The sequence below is a fragment of the Vicugna pacos genome, chromosome 6 (assembly GCF_048564905.1).
Source record: "Vicugna pacos chromosome 6, VicPac4, whole genome shotgun sequence".
Taxonomy (NCBI): domain Eukaryota; kingdom Metazoa; phylum Chordata; class Mammalia; order Artiodactyla; family Camelidae; genus Vicugna; species Vicugna pacos.
The window spans coordinates 74691991-74710964 of record NC_132992.1 but is presented as its reverse complement, the minus strand read 5'-3'; the positions used below and the strand labels follow the sequence as shown (position 1 = coordinate 74710964).

Below are 18974 nucleotides of genomic sequence, written 5' to 3'. Positions count from 1 at the left end.
ACAAACAACCGAGAATACAGTTTCTCTTTTCCAACCCTATATGCTTGTGTAATTAGGTTATCCGAGAAGACCCTCTCATTTGGATTTTTAAGCACTCTAGTCTAACAATTAACACAGACATTAAACTATTATTTCCAATAATGACTAAATAGGAGCAAATCTAATAAGAATGTGAGCTTACATGTCAGCAAACCGGGGTTCAAGTCCTGACTCGGCTGTGACCTCGCTTTTCCCAGTGTTAAAATCAGGACAATAGTAGTATATTATTTCATAGGGACTTTGGGATGATTAAAGGGACAACATCTTTATAAAGATCACAGATGAGTGTCAGGAACATAATAAGAACTTGACAAATGTCATATTCTATTAGTTACAATAAAAACTATTAGTACTCCCATTTATTAAGTACAGATCACACTCCTTGTGCTATAACAAAAGAGGCTAATTCAATTTCATGGTGTTAGCATTAGAATTGGCATTTAAAGTAGTTTGATTCTAAAGCTAATAAACCTAATGACTATGCTGTTAAGTCTTTTATAACGTACTAAGTTATATACATCACAAATAAACCTTCTAAAATATATGGTTTTTTATAATTAAATTCCCAAGATAAATTTCTGCCTGTGGTTCAATGAAATAAGATTTGGGCCGCATTAGGCGTACATCCAGGACCCAGCAATAGACCCAACATGGGGGATTCTTCTCCAATGAACTGGGCACCATCATGTGCATTAACTAGTAAATCTAATGGTTTTTATACTTTGAAAATTCACATCACGCATTGAAAGCACAGATTTTAACGAGAGTGTAATTTTAACCACACAAATGCTTAGAACAAGGACTGGAAGGAAATTTCGACATCAGAAACAGCATTTGTGTAAACAGGTAGGGAGACAAGCCAGAAACCCCGAGGAGAATGCAGTCACTCACGTATTCACTCAACACGCGTTTACCACTGCAGGCTCTGGGTTGGCCCATGTAGAGACAGAGGAAAAGGAGCCAGTTCCTGCCTCAGGGAGCTCACCCCACCCGGACACCCATTCTTCAGAACTAAACTTTCAAGAGCTTAACAGCCAAAGGGAAGGGATGCTTTCCTCCAGGTCCCCTGGAGCCCACTGAAGAGGAGCCCTCCAGGCCCCGCCCCTGACTCTGTCGGCTTCCAGAACCTCCTCTGGCTCAGGGAGGGTACCCTCCCTACACAGCTGCACCCCACTCCCACCAAGGGACGGGTGTTTCAGAAGCTCTCATGATCTCTGACAGGGACAGGTGTTGGCACACAGGTTTACTCACAGGTACATCACCTGGGCAAGAGGAGGACCATGTGATTTACAAAAGCTTGGCGAAACAGAAACAAAGACCAGGAGGAAGTAGCCAGAACATCACCAGTGGTTGTGGTATATTTCTCTCTGCTTGCTGGAAGGCTGCCTTTCCTTCCCAGCCTCTCCCATACCATGTTTGTGTAGGAGGTACTTACACATTTTTCAAGGCTCATTTGTCAATGAAATCTTTTCTAAGGTTAGTGTTTTCTGATGGAGTCTCAACCCCGGGAGAGCAGATGCCGTTCCCTTTATGACTCCTCACTGTACACTGTCCGTATTTCTATGAAAACACTTTCACGTGCGTCTCTCCCCATCAGACTGTAATGTCTTTAAGAACAGGACTGTATCTTATTCATGATCATATCTGCAAATAAGAAGTGTCTGGTCAGGGAATGAATGAGTAAATGAGAAAGTGTGTTCTAAGCAGAAAATAGATGTTTTAATAGTAAACATCTCAAATACGGCCTATCTGCTGGAGAGGCAAAGCCTGAAAACAGAGGTAGGAAATAAACACACAACCAAAACCATAGACATACTAGTCTGATATCCTTGGGAATTATTGCTGGACACATAACAACACAGACTCCTAACATAACGCCAGGGTACCTGTATGGACTCAAGAGACAGAATTAGCATGTGCACACATCTGCCCTCTTATTTGTGCACTAAGTAATGCATACATTGCTTACTTTTTTCTGAAGACTGAATGGGAAATGTGTTAACAGATTTAATCAATATGCCAAACTACATTAAAAAATAAATAAACCCACACAATAAATAAAAAGCAAAAGGCCAATCAATAGCCAACAGTGCAGCTTAACAGCCACTCCAGCAGAAAACTGTCTGAAAAGGCGCTTCACACTCTACCATCTGCATGATCCACAGCTGCTCGCCATCGATTTGTTGCAAGCAAAGAACATCTATTATCTCATGCCGCTGTGAACCTAGCAATTTCTCCAACAAGTAGCCCACAGTGTACGTCTAGTCATGTTGTGCAGGTAGCTGGCTGCTGAAGGTGGGCTGAGAACCCACATTTATCCCCTTCTCTTCACCCCACAAAGCCATTACAAATGCCCAATGGATAAGTCCAAGCAAGAACTTGATGTGCGTTAAGGACTCCTGTGCCACAGACTGTCCCACATTCACTTCTCCAGGGCACAGAAGCAAGAACGAGATTCCAAAACTGTATACAACCCAAAAGAGCTGTCATGAACATGCTAAAAGGTAACTATGGTGGTGAGGATAGATGTGCGGTGTTTAAAATCGCTGTTTTCAAAAAGTCCTCCCAAATGATCGCTTTCTTGCGTGTGTGTGGAAATGTGCAAGTGAGCCAGGTTTGGTGCAGCATTTTGTGATGCTGTGAAGGAGAGAGGGCCTTGACAACAGGCTGCCAATGGGGGTGGCACCACCACACAATATGGGAAAGGGGTTCTGCGCGATGGCTACAACACACTGAAACTGCCCAGGCTCTCTTCCCTGATTTAAAATACCAGTAAGAACCCCATATCCATAAACAATACCCTTTAAGGACCCTTAGAAGGTTTCATTCCTTTTGTTGTCCTTGAAATGTAGCCCCAACAATGTGTGCGTGGTGCTTACCCTCTGGAAAATCAGCCCCTGTTTTGAATTTTTCAGAACTAAAGATTTTCTTTGGAGATTCTTACTTGTGTGTCCTTCCACAGATCTTATTGGATCCTCCATGAGCTTAAAAGTGCTTCTGGGATGATTCTGTCCATTGTAGTTTCAAAACAGCCCTAAACATCACCTAAATGAAACCACCTATGATTTTACTATTACATGAAAAGTTGGAAAGTCACGTCTTAAAACTAGATAAGACACTTAATACATCGATTATACTTGGGTTTCCAATCAGATGATTGTTCTCTAGCCAGTACAAGGGAATCTCTCTCAAACAAGGTAATCAGCCACAGAGAAGGCACGCCATACTTCCACAGCCACTTACATCAGCTTTACAGCTATCTTTATAAAATGAAGCTGCAATCCACTCCACGGCCTCCAACCCACCATGCTTTCACAAAGAACGACCGAATAAAGTTACAGCCACCCAGGCTTGGTCTGCTCATGCTAACCGCCTATGTTGCATCTTAAATGTAATGTCTACTCAGGGAGGCCGTATCTATGTGACAGCACCTCAAAATTGTCAAGCAAATGCCAAATTTGGCAAACAGTCAAGAAAAATACAAAGGTTACAAGTGATAGAACATGCTCGAGGAAGTGAGGAAGACTCTAAAATGCAGACATTTGTTTAGAAACTAGTAAGACATGTCCAGATATAATTACTTCTCTATACACGATGAATGGAGCTCTTCATTTTGGAAAATAGCATAGCCTAGCCATTTCCTTATTGAACCGGTTTCTATTCTTGGATATGCAATAATAAATTGAGATGTTTTCATTTCCACTAACTGAGGATCAATCCGGTTTCCTGAGAAGCTGCTCATGGAAAATAATAATATTCAAACACTTTTTTCCCCTAAAAACACAACTTTTGCCATTAGATTGAATCTCTAACCAATTCACATGGTCTTATGACAGTATTTCAAGGAATTCAATTTACTTTAGACATAGGCAGCATTCTACAAAATATACCATGCCTAAGGATTGGGTAAAAGCCAGATTTCCTTGATGGCACTCCACTTACAACACATGCCCTATTTCTCTTATGTAGGTCAAAGGCAGGCCACCTGGGGCAGGCGTGGTACCAGAGCAATTACTAACCACCTGTGTGCTTCTCACAGAAAACGTAATCCCTGATTTTCTCTATATTCTTTCTCTTTCATCCTTCTTTCTCTTCTATTCACTAATTGTATTCTATCTCCTTTCTTGGCACTTTCCCCCATGGCTTTTGCCAATGATAAGGTTGAGTCTTGTTCAAATCTGCTGGTGACACTCAGAGTTAATGCTCAACTCCTGATGTAAGCTAAGCTACCAGGACTTTGCTAACATAGGTAGGCACATTGTTTTGAAGATGTTTATGGAGTAACAGATTACAACTCTAAGGGTCAAGGTTGATTACAGGAAATAATCATCTATGATGTAAAGAGTTGAGGTTGATTCTCTTGGTGGAACAAACTGGCTCTGATGCTAGTTCCAAAAGAGAAGTTACTCCAAATACTTTAAATGTCAATCATTGGATACAGAGACATCCATTGTAACAGTTTTAAGCAACCTACCATTTTGATTTATTTGGTTCATTAAATGTCTACAGCCAAACTTCATAGTTACATCCTGTATATCTGGAGTCTATATATTTCCCACATTCTGCAATTAAAATGTACTTGTTCACATTTCTATATAGCCATCCAATCCTAAAAGCCCTGGTCTACTCTCCAAGAGGAGACTAGGCAAGTAGATTCTTTAAATAATTTGAGCCCAGAAATCTTCTACAATCAAAAATTCAACTGCATGGTTTATAGAATAAAAACTCAAAATACATTACCCTCAGCCTGGATGTCTTAGAGACATTTCTGAGGATAAGAAGCTATTTCCACAAAAGAAAGCTGAACTTTCCCAATCCTGGTTCCAGAACTTCACTGTATATTGACAAAAGCATTCAAGTCAGATAATGCAATAGTCCTCACCCCAGACTGAGGCACAGTCTGCTCTTGACAAAATCAAAAACAATCACAGAAAAGTGGAAAGAACCCTGGTTGATTTTCAGCAGAAAACAATGCCTGGCCTGCGTGGCAGAAAGGAACTCTGCAGCGAGAGAAAAAAGGGTACATACCTTCCGAAGATCCTGCGTATTCCCCGCAGGCAGAGTAACTTACCTTTCTGCCTCTTGCAGTGTCTCCTCCTGACCACGTTCTACCGGAAGTGGTATGTATGTGTGGCATGGGATAAACTTGTGAGGATAAAGAAGCAGTACACCCACCATTAAGGAAAAAAGCCTCCCATGCAGAGAGGTTGGAGGGAAAGAAAGAGTGTACAGCACAGTTCCCCCAGGTGTTCCGGATGGGTATATACCTGCCTGCTTCAGAGTGAAACAGTATTTCCAAATCATACATGCGAAAAGCAGACTTTCAATAATGCCAAGTAATTAGAATGAGCAATCTAATGCCAAATTCCAGATTCCCGCCTTGTTTCTCCTGAGTGTATCTTAACAGACCAGCAGGGCGTATAAAGAAAAAAGGCTACCAAAAAAAAAAAATGGAAAACAGGGCAAGAGACACCACATACATGAAAAAAAATGAGGAATAAGGAATCAAGGAAAATCAAATAGACATGAAACAGAAAGCATTGTAATTGGCACCTGCTCCCACCTGTGCAAACTGTAATATGACTTTAGCATTTGTTCAGATAACATTATGCATCTTTTTTTATAAAATCAACTGATGACAACCATGGTTTCAATTTGTAAAATAAACTCCTATCAGGAAGGCTGCATTTAGAAAATCAGAAGGTCAGCAGGACCCACTAAGTCAGAGCGTTTTAACAAATCCCTTTGCAAAGGTATTCAGACATTTCAAGTGTTTGCTCATCTCTAAAAGTAATCACATTAGGAACATAACACGGGAAGGAAGTGGAGACACAGGTTACAGATTCCCACAGAACTGAAGTATCTCCACCCTCAGTGCTAGAATCCTGTCCATGAAATCAGTCTTCTCCTAGAATTAAATCAGTTATAAACCTTAAGTATCAGTCGTGAACCACAGTAATAATTGGCTCTCTTCCACTATGAACCAAATGCACAGATACATACACATAAATATACTCACAAAATAGAAATCTCTGTATGAACAGAATGTCTATGTATATGCAAACTAAATAGATAGCAATAAATTTGGCCAGAGGGAGTCTCTGCCTACATTTGAAAGACCCTTGAGAATGCTTTAAACATTTCTAGTTGGGAAAAATAATGAACTCTTAACATTTTCACCATTTCTAAGGTCTGAGAAATTCTTCAAACTCAGACTTTTTGAGAAATAGCTCCATTCCTTAAATATCCTCTAAGTTCTAGGCAATGCAAATGGAAAAGTCTCAAAATTGTTATTCAGATGATTTAATTCATGGGAAACTGAACTCCATAGAACAAAAATATTGTCTGAATTGTCTATCTGGTTTCTCAAAGATAGTCTAATCTAAAGAAAAAAGAGCAAGCAAGTACATGGAAAAACATCCAGCGCTGTTGCAAAGAAATGCCTCTTTGCTCTTCCCATAAGAACATTAGCCCTTTATTTTCCAAGTTTCTGGATGAGGAAATTGCTTACGAATCTTCCAGAAGAGCCATCTTTCTACATAAAGTCTCTTAAGATTTCTTGAAACCTCTGAACTTTGAAAAAATCTCAAGTATGAAAAGCTTGTACTCACGATCATTGCACTGGTTTCCAGAATATGAGGTCATGGAACAGTCACAGGTGAAGCCTTCCCACTGCTGCATACAGACCCCCTGGTTGGCACATGAATCCTCCTGGCAAGTGGTGCTTGGTCCTAGTAATTCACAAGAAGAGGAGGAAAGAAGAAAAAAGGAGAGAGAAGTGTGAAAAATTAATCGAATTCAAAGCAATCACTTGAATTTACTATTCTCATGCCCCAAAACATTCAGACACAACCGCCAAAGTGTCAACTCTAAATCATGCAAGAAGAATTCACTATATACAAACGATGACAGAGATACACACGTAGCCACAAACTGTCAACAGTTACACACAGAAGGGAGAGGGCTGAACACACTGTTCTGTTTTTGGCAGACTTTGCAAAGGAGCTTCATCTCTACCATTCAACTAGAAAGATACCTCATTTGGAGCATGGTCCTTCTAAACGTATAATGCTAAAGCGGAAAAATGCATTCTGATGATTCTTGTAAATTAAGGCACAAAAGTTCCTACAGACTACTTTGTGACCCTAAGATGCTTGATGATAATGAGGAGGAGGAGAACACAGCAGCCAGCATGTACTGATGTTCTGTAGCTGATAAACACTGGGAACCAAGCACTTTGTCTACATTATCTCATTATCTCATAAAGCCAGTGAACCTAAAAGGTAAGTAATTATGATTATCTCCACATCACAGATTTAAAAAATTAAGTTCATAGAAGTAAAAGACTTTGCCCAAGGTCACACATTTGATAATTAAAGGATCCTGATGTCCCACTTAGGTAAACCAACTCTGAGACTATCTATCTTAGTGGCTCTTAAAGCATAGTTCTCAGACCAGCATCACCTGGGAAGTTGTTAGGAATGCAAATTATCAGGTCCTACCCCAGACCTACTGAATTATAAACTTTGGGGGGAGGCAGAAATCTGCGTTTTCCCAAGCTTTCAGGATATGATTTAGCCTACATTGAGAACCAGCGCACTGTACCACACTGCTGCTACAGGTTTACAGAAGAATGTATTCAAACAGAGCGTGCATACACCAAAGAATGCAAAAGAGAATTATTTGAGGTATAGGAAAAACATTAGGAATTATGTTCATTTTCTTTATTATTTCAATGTTTGTGTGTCTTTCATAGGCAAGTAATATATAAGGGTATATGTATATAAATACACCTATCTTGGGGACATTCCCAAAATCTTCTGCAGGTATGAGTGAACAACTGAAAAAGTTTGGTCATCTCTGCTTTACAGATTGCCGTCTCTCTTTGTCATCCTGGGGCCTCTCTTTAACCGTCTTCGCTCTTTCACTTCTATCTTCTGCCTTTACCTTGGGATTAAAGATAAACCTACACCTTTGGCATTATCTGTGCTAACAGGAAATATCTTAATATTTAAGATAACTCCATGAATTTCCCAGAAAATCTCAGCAAAGGAGATGAACCCTTTGACTCATCAAACGTATTAGTCAGGCTATAATGCAAAAAAAGCACTTGACACAGTAAAAATACATTCATTTCAGTAAGTACAGGTTTCACAATATCCCAGCTAAGCCTCACATAGGCACAGAATCATGAAATGTAAGCATGCAGGGCCCTAAGGATACATGTTCAAAAGAGATGCATGACTACAAAGAGTTTGTCTTCTGGGTGGCAAGATATTTTGTATTTATTCATGAAGGGCAGAAGCACTACAGACCATCATTCCTAACACAAAGCTATTAGGATAAGACCTAAGAAAGTTCAAGACAATTACTAACACTGGGGGAGCGGCCCAGCTGCTGAGTTTCTGCAACTCCTATATGCCATGTGGTTCCCCCATGCGGAGATGAAAGGAGGTTCATGGTCATGTTCTCAGTGGGTCTTAAACTTGAGTATTGTGTAGTACAAGTCTCATTAACAATGGCAAATCAGGACAGCTTCTTCTAAAGGACAAAAGCTTCTGAGAAGTCCACGGGGTTCCCTGACCAAACAGCTCTCACCAGACAATGGGCTAGTAATTCAATTGTGCTAAAGAATCGGAAACATATGGAAGGCTTTTCCTTGAAAGGCAGAACAGCAAAAACTTTGGGAAAACACAATAATTATTTCCATGTTGATTGAACATGAAGACAAAGGCTTTTCCAAATTTTCACCATTTTCCAAGGACCAGCCAAAAGGCCTCCTTGGTATCAAACATTTGCCAGTAACTTCAAACAATTCTCCCTCTTCTTGTGGCCATGCCACATTTCCTGCATCACTAACATTTGTATATGATAATACTTAACCCTTTATTACACATTGGCTGTACTCTACTTATATAATCCACTAATTTGTTCATGTTTTTTTTTTAACTATCTGTCCCCAAAAGATTGACTGCTGCCTAGAGTTAGAAAGCATATAGTATGCTTTGGCTATGTCCTTGCTGCACTAAGTGTTCTGTGCCAGATGCAGAGAAAGTGTTTCAGTAAATGTTGAGCTGATCTGAATTGCCGTCCCCAGATTTGCTGTTGTCTCATACATCCAAAATCTGAGCGTGGGATAATGTTGCTCTGCAAAGTGAGCACTCTGTCCCATTTGTAAATGGTTGGTGAGAAATCCAATACAGAGGGAATTACAGGCCATTTCCAAATTCCACAGAATTTGTTTCACATGTTTTAAGGGGTGAGTGCCACTCAGATTCAGTCAGCGCTCAAAGACTGACTACACTGTAATCATCTAAGAACAAGAGTAGTTTCAGGGTTTCAGCAAGGACTAGGAGAACTTGCAATGATTTCCCATCCATCTGAACTACTTGTACTTCCTTTCAGGGCTGAGATCCTAGTGTAATTGAGCAGGAACATATTGTCATTAGTGACCACATGGGATTTGTAACAGCTTAATCGTATAATAGTTTAAATGGCTTTCCTTGTCCTCTTGCCAACAAGGATTGGGCCAATGAGGAAGGGAACTGGGGTGGTCTGGCCAACTACCTCATGGTGCTGCATGTGGGGATCATGCTCAGTGCCCTCCTCTTGCTCCTGACACATCAGAAAGGACAGTTGGGTGTTTTGTGCATCCTATTATTCATAACTTTCCCTAACTGCACATCTGCAATTATTTTTAGCCCCTTGTGGTTTCTTTGTATTCTGTTGTTTGAGGCACATGTCCCAGCCTGCAGCAAGAGGTCTCAGGCCTTATACTGCCCAAAATGCTAGACGTATTTATCAACCTGACTTTAAACTGAACAAGTTTTTCTTTAGAGCTCTTTTCCACAGACCCCTTCCTATGCACCCTTTACTCTAGGCATAAGAATATCAGAAGAGCCCCAAAGCTGGAGGTGAACTTCAAACCTAGCAGAGGGAAAGGGACTGCTGCATCTGCAAAAACAAGAACAACTTTGCAACAATATGTTACCCTGTATGTGATCTCTATGGAAACTAGCTCCACCCTTTGAAATCTTGACCTTTTACTATAAAACCCCTTGTCTTCTTTCCCCAACAGGCCACCGTCTTGGGGCATTATCCCACTGTGGCCACCTTTGCCTGGCTAAGAAATAAAGCTGCCTTTTCTACTTAATCCAAAACTCTGTCTTTGAGTCTCAATTTGGTAAGCAAGGTACGCAGGCCAAGTTTTGGCAACAGTAGAGCTCCTGCCTCTTTCTCCAGCCTCATTTCCCACTCCTCACCCCCAGCACACCGTGCTCAGCCATCCTTTCTCCCTTCCAATTCCTCTCTAACACAATGGTGCTCACAGTTCAGGCCCTGAGTCAGCAGCACCTGCATCCCCTGCAAGCTTGTGAGAAATGTATATTTCCAGGCCTCACCCAGACCTACTGGGTTGGAGACAGGGCTCAGGAATCTGAGACAAGCCCTCTGGGTGCTTCTCAGGCCTGCTCACATTCTAGGACCTCCGCTGTAACACTTTTAAGATCATCCCTACCCTGAAGGTCATTTGCTCCTGCTCAACCCAGAACCTGAAATGTCCTTCCTGCAGATTTTCAAATAACTGATTCATCTTATTCTTTAAGCTTTAGTTCAAAATGGGCTTTCTTCAGACTCTCCTATTTAAGGAAGTCCCCATCAGCATTCATTTACTCTCCATCCTATTTCCCACTTTATTTAACTCACAACAATTACATGGCCTGTAATGAAAATATTCTTCATTAAATCCTTTATTGTCTATCTCATCCTACTGGAATATAAGCCCCTTGAGGGCAGAAGTCTTATCTGTTTCATTCACCTCTTTATCTAAAAGTAAAGGCTCAGAAAAAATTTTTGAATAAAAGAAAACAAAAGAACTGAAAAATAAAGAAATAAAGTCATTCTTTTGTGACTTAAATCCAAGCAGTTTTCTTGATGAACAATTCACCCATAGAATTTAGTAGTATCAACTCATATAAGCTACTTTCTACTTGGAACCAAACTTTTTTTGGGGGGTGGCGGGGGGAGTGGTGGTATTTATTTGACTGCATTTCCTTCCCTGATTTAACTATTAGATTCACTCAGTCTCACCAGATGTTGGGACAGACTCTTTTGAGTCCCCAGTGTTCATGGACAGTAGGCAGCAGCTATGCTGAATGAATCAGAGTTTGGACTAGACTCTAAAACACTTTCTAGATGACAATATAAGCTCCTTTTCTTACTTCAAACTATTTAAATACATTCTTTCCTGAATAGACTATATCTTATATCTGTATCTAGTTCTCATATTCTCACAGTGTCTCCAAAGTTGAGAGTAGAAGTTAAAGAAGTATACCAAAATGTTCTAGAAAAAAGGAAAAAGAAAAATTTCAACAATGCTTCTAACTGTACATTCATTGATATAATTCGATTGTCTACAAATCAGAGGATATAACAATAATATAACAAGGGATTTACTTAGCACTTATTATGTGCCAGATAGACAATATACTAAGTGTGTTTCAGATATTAGTTTCTTTCACATGATGAAGCAATTATAAGTATTAAAGAATCAGAAAAACAGGAATGATTTTCTCATGGAAGACATACAGAACTTCAAAAAGAAAAAAGAAGAAGAATTTTTTGACTGTTGATCAAGTTGGAAGGCAAGGATTTCAGAAAAGTAAGCTGAGTCACAGAATAGTTAGGCGATGCTTTGCAAGGTCCCACAGGTAACAAGTAGCAGGGCGACATCACAAACCGAAACTTGCTAACTCCACAGCTGACCCACCTAACCTCTATGGATGTGAGTAATCCAGAGGACCGGTGGGTGGGGATTAACAAGAGCAACTTAAGGTATTTCTAATCCACAACCAGACAAAGATGGCATTTTAATATAAGAATGTGATTGTTTTAACAAGGAAATTTTTCAAATGCCACTTCAATTCAAAATTCAACTAAAAATCAACAAGATGAACTAGTTTCGTCTAAGTTAATGAATAAAAATCTGTATCAAATGTATATGTTTATAAAGATGACAGATTTTCCTGAAGACTTAATAATTTTATCTAAAACATTCTTCTGAATCAACCTAAAATTCCAGATATTCTAACATAAACTTTTGGAATTACATATTTAGAAAATTTTTTAATTACTAATAATAGCTTCAAACTGCACTAAGGCTTTAGGGAACCCCTGTATAGAGACGGTGCGTACTACTATTGCATTTAATATGCAATCAATCCCCACTAAAATAGTCACATATTCTTTTGAGAAAGGTTGGTGACTTTCCTTTGTATAGTAGGGAAAGTGACAAGACCACAGAAGTAAGTATACATGAAAAGATGAGATAAGTTGTCAGTGATGTCTGTAGGTACTTCAGTTTCTAACTCCCAGCTCTGTTTTTAGCTTATTGGAAAGCATCCCATTGTGTCTTTTTTCTTTATTATTATTTTTTTTCAGATAACTCTGATGATTGCCACAAATTTCTCATCATTCTGCTTGAATCTGGGATTGTTTTTCTTTTTAAGAACTGTCCCAGACAGTCATTTCATGCCTGTTACTTTTAAAATCCACCTTTGCCATAACTTGCAAACTGATTCAGTCAATTCCTCTTCATGGTCTGGAAAACCAAAAGTTGACAGATTACCTTTTTTTTTTTTTGAATACCGTATGAAGTTTATTGAACTTCATTCTTTTTGTTATTGCAGTACAATATTGCTGATTTACAATATTGTGTTAGTTCCTGGTATACAACACAGTAATTCAGTTATAAATATATATTATTTTTCATTATAGGTTATTACAAGCTGTTGAATATGGTCCCGTGTGCGATACAGTAGGACCTCATTGTTTATCTATTTTATATATAGTAGTTTGTATCTGCTAATCCTAGTTTACCCCACTCCTTTCCCCTCCCTGGTCACTATAAGTTTGTTTTCTATGTCTGAGTCTATTTCTGTTTTGTAAATTCATGTGTCATTTTTTTTAGATGATTCCACTTACAAGTGATATCATATGATATTTGTCTTTCTCTGGATAAACTACCTTTTATCACTTGCAGGTCCTTGAGACAGGAGTGCTGCTGGGAGCACAGGACCCCTGTATCAGAGTGTATTTCTATTATTGTCCAAGAAGGACTTAAACCTGTGCCTCAAACAACCCAATTGAAAATGGATTGATAATCAGCACCAGCTGGTCCTGGTCATCATAGGAAGATGGGCTTGGTGAGTGGGGGAGCCTGGGGATGACAAAGCTGGTCTGATGCCCATGTTATTTTGTCCTAAAGGGCCGAAGCTGGTAGCCCAGTGGCAGGCACCAGCTGGGACTGGTTTACCAATTTGCATCATCTTTCATCACACGGCATGAAGTTCGTTAAAGGGCTTGGAATTGGTGGGTGGAACCTGAATGGGAAGCATCCCCACAGCAGAACACTGTGCCCATCAAAGGGTTTGTCGGCCCCACACAAAGCCCAGCAGCCACGGTAAGGAGCCGTATGAGAGTTGCTACCGACTGTCCAAAGAGAGAGCTTCCACTTCCAATTCTATTTTCCACTCCTGTAAGTGCATAAACCTTTCCACTTTTGCATTTTAAAATTTACATTGTCTCTTAGAGGAAGGATGACTGATTAGTAATTGAGTGGGAAGAAGAAAAAGAAAGAATTTTTAAAAGGAAGATGAACATACATAGATATACGTATGTGTGTATTTGTGTATGTGTGACAACCCTTACCAGCTTCCTGAGCAGTCTATAGTCCCTACTGCTAAAATAAAAGAATTAAAGTGTGGAGCTTCAGGGAGGGTATCCCTGGCATTGGGTATAAGGCGATCTTCACTTTGCTGCACACGTATCACGGTCCCTGAGGATGCTTCTGTAGCTCTCAGAGGATCTACATTTACAGCGCTGGGTCCTCTTGGCTTTTCCAAAGAGAATCATTCACAGACAACATAAGATTCATCCCTTTAAATTGGCAGAAACCCAACTCACTCCTATTTAATTTTAAAAGAAGAAGGCAATGATACTTAAACGTGTCAAGTGTCCCTCTTCATATGGAGCCAGCTGAGAAGTGAATGCTCTAGTTCCAATTTTACAGAAGGTTAAGCCAAGCCAGAGAACAGGGTCCTAAATGTTACTATAAAAGTGCATTGGCAGAAGGGCCCAAGAGCAGCGGTGTTCCTAAGATCCTACTTTTTTGTCTAGAAGGCAGGACTGAAGCCTTGTTAAAGCTCAGACAGGCACTGACACAGGTCTCATCAAGCGTGATCAGGTGCTCACGTTTTCCTCTTCTCAAATGAGGGCTCAAAACACTCACTCGGTTAGGATGAGGAATGGAAAAAACTAACAATAACACCCAAGCTTCTGGGGACACTGGGGCAGCTGCAGTAACACCCATGTTCTCCTCAGTCACTTGAGCCCTCTTATCACACACTGAATAAAAATAAGGTGAGAGGGGCATGGGAACTGGTTAAAACCAAGATGCCCTCTGAGGTCTTTACCTCCACTGGCCTTTGGTCCCGTGCTGGTAAGTATTTAACAACTAGAATTCCGGCGGGGGGGCGGGGGTGGGGGGAATAAACGTAATTGGTAACTTTTCTGTAACCTGATTTTCATGGCAGAAAGTACTCCCCCCACAGACAACTTCAAGCTAAGACATGTTACATGATGTCAGCCAGCTTGCAAAACTGCTGAAAATTCCTGTGCTGGTGCCTGAAAGAATAGTTACACTAGGTGAGTAAAGTGATTTACCCACGTGACACTTCGAGACAATGCAGAGGTGACGGTGATGCCTGCCCTTGCTGGGGTCTGTGTAAAGGTGAGAGAATGGTGACACCATAAAGCCTTCTTGCTCAATCCACCCCGTTTGCAGAGAATGCCTGGGTAATAAAGGTCCAACGATTGGATCATCCCATCTTTTAAAAAGCATGAACAGGTAGGTCTTCAAAAGCCAGGGCTGCGTAGGAAAATGTAAACTGGGGCCTCATTTTCTGCTTTTCCTTGTTTTCTCAGCACTGATGTAGCAGCTTATTACAGTAGTAGAGGGCATTTTTTTTAAAAGAGAGAGAGACGAGGGGTTTCAAAGTCCAAAGACAGACATTGTGCAAATATCCTCTGGAACTTAGTGAAACAGTATTGCTACGAAAACCAGCTACCATAAAGTCACCTGGAGGACACAGTAAGATACTCTCTGGTTATCTCCATACTGCTTCTGCTTTGGAAACAGGCAAGTCCAGGGTCACACCACATAGCACAGTAGAGAAAAGGCCATAAGCTTTAACATTCAGCTTCATTAATTACTAGCAATGTGATGCTGGGCTAGCTACCTAAATTCTCTGAACCCCAGTTTCCCCATCTACATATAAAGGAGACAGAAATTGTTTCCATTTCACATGATGTAAAGATTAAACAACATACGCAAAGCCTGTGAAGTCATCTGTGAACTGGGGATAACATTACCTACCACCCAAGGCCATCATCATTATGGAGACACGAGATGCTAAGTCCTTAGCACGTGCCTGCGCCAAGTAGACCCTCAATAAAGGGTGTTATCAATTCTGCTGGAAAGGAGAGTCAAACTCTCTGTACCCGCTGCAGCTGGGTGTGTAGTTGGTCAGGAATCCAGAAGCAAGATACACTGAGGCAGGAAGTCACAGTTACACAGTTCTCTCTCGAGAAACCTCTGTCCCGCAGCGTTGAGAGACAAGAGGCAGGAACCACTGTGGGACGTTCCATTTAATTCCTGTCTCTCTCACTATTTCCCATAATGCAAACCACTTTCAGGAAATGGTTTCTACTAGGTCAAATACTACGCTCTATTACATAAAATACAACAGATAAAGTAATACAGCCCTTAGCTTCTGAGAAAATGTAAGTGGGGAACTACATTCCTCACAGTAAGGTAAATTGGAGAACTAAGACTCCCTTTACCTACTACTACAAGTATTTGGCTGATGCCAACTCTTATCTAATATGACTTGAAAGAATCTTCAGGTTTTCAGGGAATCCAAACCCAATACACTTATTGACTTAAGATACGCAACACTTAAAACAAAATCTGATCAATCCTTGGTCTCCCCCACCCACATGCCCATCATCTGGGCAGAGAGACAACTTACATGTCCAGAAAAGAAGCCATTCAGCTCCAGAAATAGAAGCTGCTAAGGGAAATTATATGGAAAGTGGGGGAAAGATATTCTGATTAATCACCTAACCCAGTAAAGAGCTATTCTTTTATTTCTCATGATTATGACTCAACTGCCTCACTCCCAAGAGGTCAAACGTAGCACTTCTCTTATAGTTGGGCAGTTCCTTTCTTAAACGGACAAGCTTTTAGGGAAGTTTTTCCTCAGCAGGAATACCCTCCTTGCAAATAAAAGGAATTAGAAAATTACTCCTGAAAAATATTAGATATTGTCATTCTATTCAAGGGACCATGAGGTTCAAGGAACTGTACCTCTCAGCAATGTAACACCTCTCCTGGGCCTCAAGAAACTCCTACTCTCTCTCTTAACCTGGAGGGATGCAAAGTCTGACCTGAAACAGGGCCATCAATCAAGTTCTTCTTGACACCTTTTGTCATGATGTGTAAATGTGTCTGCTACGAAACAGAGTAACCCTTTGGAGGTGGCAGGGAAACAAACAGGAGGAAAAGCTCATTTTCTTCCTCACTCCTCAGAGGTTTCACCTGAAAGGGAAACCTGTTTACCCTCTTAGCCCACAGAGTAACAGGGGTCAGTTTCACCCCCCTTCCCTCTGCCTTGGAAAACGCTACTTGCCTCCTAACTGCTCTCTGCTTTCACTTCCTGTCTTTCTCATCCATTCTTCACCTTGGTGTCAGAGTGATCTTGAAAAGATGAAAATCTGACCCAGGTCTCTGTTCTCTTCACAGCACCCTCGGGGTGAAGTCCAACTCCTCACACAAAAGGTCTGTCATCACCTGTCTATCCTACTGCTCTGGCTTCGCCTACCATCACATCCACACATGCACATTATTTCAGCCAAATGGAGCTCCCTGTGGGTCAAGTTCTTACATGAACTTTTACCTCTCATCCACCTAAAACATGTTGTCCTTCAGACTCAGCCCAAAATCTGTCTAGAAAATATCCCTTGAGTTCCCACCATGACTACCCTAACCCCTACACTGTCCAGCAGCCCTCCTCCGTGGTCACACAGCACACACCATGTCCATTCGAGCATAGCAGTTTTCACTCTGCACTGGAACTATTGACTGATCTACAGATTTATCTAATGTCAGACTGTACCTCGTCTGTAATCCCAGTACCTAGCTGAGTTATCTGATATACAGGAGTAGCTGAATTCCTGTGAAACTGAACAACATAATCACTGGAAAAGTTTACATAAATAAATAGTTTAAAAACACCACCCCAAAGATGACAAGAGGATTCCAGACTCATTATGCCTCTTCCTAGACCCATCATCATATTTCCTTCTGAAAATGATTTGCCTTTCCACTTCAGACTGCCTCATTTCTTTGTCATATGCTTTTACTGTTCTTCACCGTTAATGGTAATTAGTACTATCTGTGCCCACAGGTTGTATCTGAAAAAGCCAGCATGAGTAATGCCCCACATCCCAACGTCAGGAAAACAAAAAGGAAAGGCATTCACATCCTAAAGATCTTCTGCCATAACATCAGGGAAGAGGGAAAGAGTAAGATGACCCAAATTAATTACAAAGAATAAATAATTACAAAGCTCTCGCTACAAAGAGACCGTCAAGTCATTACAAGAATGGAAGGGAGTCTGGGTCAGTGGAATAAAAACATAAAAACCATTCTGATGACCAGACTGTTTCTACAAATGAGCAAATTAAGATATTCCAAATCTCCAAATCTATATCCACACTTTGGTCAACAATTTACAGTAGGCACAGAACTCAACTCATTCTTTGTATGATTCCTACAAACCATTTCTCCTTTGAATGGGAACTTTAGGATAATTTTGTTGCATGGGGAGTCGCTATGTAAGTTTCTGGGGATTCAAAATCCCCAGGATAAGAAATAGTTCTTACCATGAAGAATGTTAAGTCCAGGGGGAGATGCAATTGCCTAGTTTTTATCTAATAAATCTGATCACAAAGAGTTTTGACAACCTTGAATTGTCTCTTATTATAGATCAAATCCTGCCCCTTCCCTCTCCCCTCCATTTACAGAGTAACAAGGAGTAGACTTATTTTGAAAATTAAACAGAATGTCTAAAAACAACAGCCTTTTGTATTCCTGAAGGAGCCCTGCATACTTTGAAATTGAAAGCTATTGTACAGCTATCTTGGACTTCAAAGTACTAACACAGTGCATGTTCTTTGCAATAATTTTATGATACATTAGCATACCTGCGAATCTGCTAAGAGGGAATGAAAAAAGAGTTACAGTAAACTGCTAGAGAGTCCTCATCTACTTGAGGTCCACCCAAAAGACAGACACTGGTACTAATTACCTACAGGACGTGTAGCAGGTCACTATAGAGAAGACGATCTTTTAGGTAAAAAGTAGTTTTTTAAAGCTACCTTGGTCTTAACCACTTCTATCAATGTTTGCTGATTCCAAACTCACAGAGGCCATCCCAGGCTCAATCCCCTGCTTGACTATCAGCCAAAAGAACATGCCGGTTCTCAACTTGCTGTTCTGAATCAAAATAACCTGACATGACAGGATGGGTGGAGCATTACAGACTTTAAAAGGTGCCTCTCTGAATGAGAGAAGAAGCAGTTTCTGCAGTAGGTATTCACTAGCATGTAACACACGGGCATTTCAAAAGGCATTCAGGATAAAATCGATAGATCGGTAGACCCTCTTCTTCCCCAAGAGCACTTTTTCACTTTAGATCACAAGACAGGAAATTAAAGTGCTCAGTCAAAAATCCCCAGTAGGAGGCATAAATCTCTAGAATGTTTTAATGACATTAATATCTCCCAAATGCCTAGATGATTTCCTTAAAATGACT

General features: G+C 40.5%; 1 protein-coding gene across 14 annotated transcripts in view; it reads right to left on the bottom strand.

Annotated features, from left to right (window-relative positions):
• NRXN3 (neurexin 3) overlaps positions 1-18974 on the bottom strand; it is a 1622069-nt gene that overhangs the window by 760153 nt on the left and 842942 nt on the right. For all 14 annotated transcript variants that reach the window (XM_072963522.1, XM_072963513.1, XM_072963517.1 and 11 more), the window contains one exon: positions 6651-6770. In XM_072963522.1, coding sequence (XP_072819623.1) covers positions 6651-6770 — 120 coding nt within the window. The remainder of the gene's footprint in view (positions 1-6650; positions 6771-18974) is intronic.